At 37.0% G+C, this 4867-nt stretch overlaps 1 protein-coding gene across 1 annotated transcript in view; it reads left to right on the top strand.

Annotated features, from left to right (window-relative positions):
• Positions 1-4663, top strand: part of LOC115221021 (ras-GEF domain-containing family member 1B) — an 89816-nt gene extending 85153 nt beyond the window's left edge. The window contains exons 19-21 of the mRNA XM_029791237.2: positions 864-930; positions 1452-1551; positions 3542-4663. Of these exons, the coding sequence (XP_029647097.1) occupies positions 864-930; positions 1452-1551; positions 3542-3554 (180 nt within the window). The 3' untranslated portion in view covers positions 3555-4663. The remainder of the gene's footprint in view (positions 1-863; positions 931-1451; positions 1552-3541) is intronic.
• Positions 4664-4867: the final 204 nt, after the last annotated feature.

Consider the following 4867-nt stretch of genomic DNA (forward strand, 5'->3'; position numbering starts at 1 on the left):
ATGAGATCACCACGGCGGCGGCGTTTTTCAAGAGAATAAAGGTCGAGCATCCTCAGCCTTTCTTCGTAGGACAAATTTTTGAGACCATGAACCATGCGGGTAGCCAGCTTCTGGACTCTTTCGAGATGCTGTATGTCTTTGAGGAGATAAGGAGAAGAGGCTTAAGCAGTGATGAGTAACAATTCTGTAAATAATAAGAATATCAACAATTGCAGCTTGGAAGGTGTTTATAAGCCATTTAAGAAACACACAAAAACCATTAGATTCACTTCAACATTTAAATTTAATTTGCCAAAATATTTTCGTCGCTTTAAGACCGCGACCTGTTCACTGACAAAATTCCGTGCTGCATCAAAGCAGTCTCAAAGCAACAAAGATATTTTGGCAAATTAAATTTAAGTGTTGAAGTGAATCTAATGGTTTTTTGTGTTTCTTAAATGGCTTATAAACACCTTCCACGCTGCAATTGTTTTCGTTCCAGCACCATGTATTGATGGAAAAAAGTGGGTTTTCCACAGAATTTAAAAACTCGCAGCCCTCTTTTTCAACAGGAGAATTTCATATTTAAACAACAGTTGCTAATCTTTAGAAGATTAAACTCATCTGATTTTAGATGCAAATAAAGGGAAAAAGTAAATTTAAAACAAATTTAAGTCCTGGAGTTGATTTGTTCAAATCGGTGCCCTAAGCATGGCTGCAGTCCAATGACTGAAACAAGCAAACAGTGAAATATATATTCCAAATGTTGTTGTGGTTATTGTACTCATTAATTCTAAGAGTTTATTGTAATTGTAATATATGTTTTGTTTTGCTTTGTTTTTTGTGGGGTTTTTTATTGTCATTTCCTATAATTTTCATTTCAGTGTCCATATGCAAAGAAAACCGATATCCTTAGTTATGTTCTTACCACCCCAATCTACTCTGAATCAGGTAAGTTTTACATAAATATCTGCATCTGCTTGTGCACCCATGAGTGTGTGTGTGTGTGTGTGTGTGTGTGTGTGTGTGTGAAGCCTAATCATGTTTATCTGTATTACCTGCTCCATATCAGCTTTGTATATTCTCTTGTTTTTATCATCATCATCGTTTAACATCCGTTTTCCATGCTGGCATGAGTTGGACGGCTTGACGACTGAGGTCTGGAGAGCCAGTGGCTTCACCAGGCCCCAATCTGATCTGGCAATGTTTCTACAGCTGGATGCCCTTCCTAATGCCAACCAGAGTGTAGTGGGTGCTTTTTTACATGCCACTGGCACAGGAGCTAGTCAGGCGGACCTGGTATTGACCATGTTTGGATGGTACTTTTTACGTGCCACTGATATGGGAGCCAGTGTGTGGGGTATTGGTATCGGCCACATTCGGTTGGTGCTTTTTACGTGCCTGCCATATATTTCCTTAATTATTTATTTTCTTTGCATAGAAATTTATTTATCTTTCTACTTGACTTTCAGCTCTTCTTTTGGCATCATTTGAATGTGAAGGACCAGAAGCGAGTCATGAAAAAGAGAAATACAAGCAATTGGCAGACAAAGGAAGACACAAACAGATGAAGTAAGTAAAATGATGATCATAATTCTTTCTAATTTTGGCATGGGGCCAACAATTTTTGGGGAGAGGGAGTTAGTTGATTACAGCAACCCCAGTGTTCAGTTGGTAGTTATTTCATCAACTCCAAAAAGATGAAGGGTAAAGTTGACCTCGGCGAAATTTGAACTCTGAACATCAATCAGGTCAAAAGAAATATTGTCAAACATTTTGTCCAGCACAATAACAATTCTGCCAGATGATAATAATAATGATAATGATAATTTTTACTTAAGACACAGGACCTGAAATTTGGTGGGGAGGGGACTAATTGATTACATCGACCCCAGTATTTCACTGGTATTTAATCTATCGACCTAAATAGATGAAAGACAAAGTCGACTTTGGTGGAATTTGAACTCAGAACATAGTGCTAAGCATTTTGTCCATGGTGCTGATGATTCTGCCAGCTCACCACCTTGTATAATCATCATTATCATCATCATCATTATCATCATCATCATCGTTTAACGTCCACTTTCCATGCCAGCATGGGTTGGACGATTTGACTGAGGTCTAGCGAACCAGATGGCTGCACCAAGCACCAATCTGATCTGGCAGAGTTTCTACAGCTGGATACCCTTCCTAACACCAACCACTCCGAGAGTGTAGTGGGTGCTTTTACATGCCACCGGCACGATGGCCCAGTCAGGCGGTACTGACAACGGCCACGCTCAAATGGTGCTTTTTATGTACCACCTGCACAGGAGCCAGTCCAGCGGCACTAGCAATGACCTTGCTTAGATGTTTTTTCATGTGCTACCAGCACAAGTTCCAGAAAGGCTATGCAGATAATGATCATGCTCGAATGGTGCTTTTTACATGCCACCGGCACAGAAGCCAGTTTGTTGCTCTGGCAACGATCACGCTCGGATGGTGCTCTTAGTGCTCCACTAGTACGGTTGCCAGTCATCAAATTCGATTTTGATTTCAGGTTTCAAATTTTGTCACAAGGGCAGCAGTTTTGAGGGAGGGAATGAGTCGATTGCATTGACCCCAGCGTTCAGCTGGTACTTATTTTACCAACCCCAAAAGGATGAAAGACAAAGCCCACCTCAGCAGAATTTGAACTCAGAACATAGTGCTACGCATTTCGTCCACCGTGCTAACATTTCTGCCAGCTCACCGCTGTGTATAATAACGCTAATAATAATAATATTAATAATAGAAAATATTAGATAATTGAAAAGAACCAGGAATGTATTAGATTGTTGAAAATAGTAGATAGCATGGTAGCATAGGCTGTAAGCAGCAAGCTCACTACACATGCAAGACTCCAGGAGTTACATCAAAGCCTGAGATAAAAATAATAATGGTTTCAAATTTTGGCATAAAGCAAGCAATTTTAGGGATAGTGTTCAGCTGGTATTTATTTTATCAACCAAGAATTGATGAAGGGCAAGGTCAACCTCAGTGGAACTCAGAACATGAAGAGTCGTAAGAAATGCTACTAAACATTTTGTCTGATGTGCTAACAATTCTGCCAGCTCACCTCTTGATTGTCTGGAACAATAACCAAAGAAAAGTACCCAGGTGGTGTGTGGTGGTGGTGACGGTTGTTGTTGTTGTTGTTTGTGTTCAGAATATATAAGAGGGAGAAGAGTTATCTCAGTAATCAAAGTGGTGAGGCAGCAAGCTTGGCAGAAACATAAGCATGCCAGGCGAAATGCTTACTGGTATTTCGTCTGTCTTTACATTCTGAGTTCAAATCCTGCCGAGGTCGACTTTACCTTTCATCCTTTTGGGGATCAATAAATTAAGTACCAGTAGTGTACTGGGGTCAATCTAATCGACTGGCCCTTTCCATCAAAATTTTGTGCCTGAAGTAAAAAAAGAGTTATCAAAGTGGAAGTATTATCTCCCTTTGTTCCTTCTCTAATATTTTTGTCAGTTATATTATAATATTCTTTAGATTTTATTAAAGATACTAAAATGTTTGTTTTTCTTTTTCTTTCAGAATGCAGTCATAATCGAGATTTGTACAGTATTAATAGAGTAAATAAGGAATTACTAGTTCCTTCTGTGGAACCGAAATGGTTTATCAGAGACAGTTCACTGATGATAACTAGAGATGGTGGAGAAAGCCCTTACAGAGAGTTTAGCATGACCAAAAACCTTTTGCATTTTTTTCACTGTTAAACCAGAGCTTTTGTTTGTGCAAGTGTTGTAACTGCAAGAAGCTTGTCAGAAAGGGTCCAAACTTTTTTTTTTTTTTATTCACACAGCATATGAAATTCTAGATTCAATTACATAAAACCACGAAGATCACCTAAATGGATCTTCAAAAAAAAAACATAAATAAAATAAAATATGCTGTTATCACTTCCATCAGACACTACATTATCACCATTTTAACAGAGATTCAATGTCAGCTAATTGATGTCACTAATAATTATCATTATTATTATTTTTTTTTTTTTCTATTTTCATTGTTGTCACCATTTACAAATCGTTTTTTGCTTTGCTGGTCAGCTGTTTACAGCGGGCCTGTACACTGACCAGGTAACAAGGACAAGCACACCGCGCAAAAGAAATATATATATATAAACATACATACATACATAAGATATATACATATATATATATTAATATATATATATATATGTATACACACACACACATAAGTCATATATATATATATATAAGTTATATATATATATATATATATATATATAATATAAACCCTGACTGCTGCCAAATAAAAAGAAAAACAGAAGCTGTTGACAAAACATAAGACAAACATTCACCTTTTAAACGTGTTTCCAATGTGATTACAAATAACTGTCTCCTGTTCCAAATGTTCCTGTACCAAAAGATTACAAAACAGACAAAGGCATTTTAAATTCCTGCTGCAGACAAAAAAATTGGATATTAATCTTTTCTTATTTAAGAACTCTATAAAACGCTTTCACCAAACTAAATATCACGTGACTATTTTTCGCTCGCTTTTATTTTTTTTCTTCTGGTGTATGTGTGTTTTTGTTTGCGGAGTTTTTTTTTTTGTGTGTGTTTTCTTCTCAAGACTCCCTCCATTATGAAGGTGACATTTGTATATTTCTAAACTTAAAAAACAGAATTTTAAAAACCCCAATTATTTCCAAAATTTCATTTACTTATAATTATTTCCTCACCTGAAGGCAACGAGCTGGCAGAATCATTAGGATGTCAGACAAAATTACTTTGCAGCATTTCTTCTGGTTCTTTACATTTCTGAGCTCAAATCCCACTGAAGTCAACTTCACTTTTTATCCTTCCAGGGTCAATAAAATAAAATACCAGACAC

The sequence above is a fragment of the Octopus sinensis genome, linkage group LG17 (assembly GCF_006345805.1).
Source record: "Octopus sinensis linkage group LG17, ASM634580v1, whole genome shotgun sequence".
NCBI classification, from domain to species: domain Eukaryota; kingdom Metazoa; phylum Mollusca; class Cephalopoda; order Octopoda; family Octopodidae; genus Octopus; species Octopus sinensis.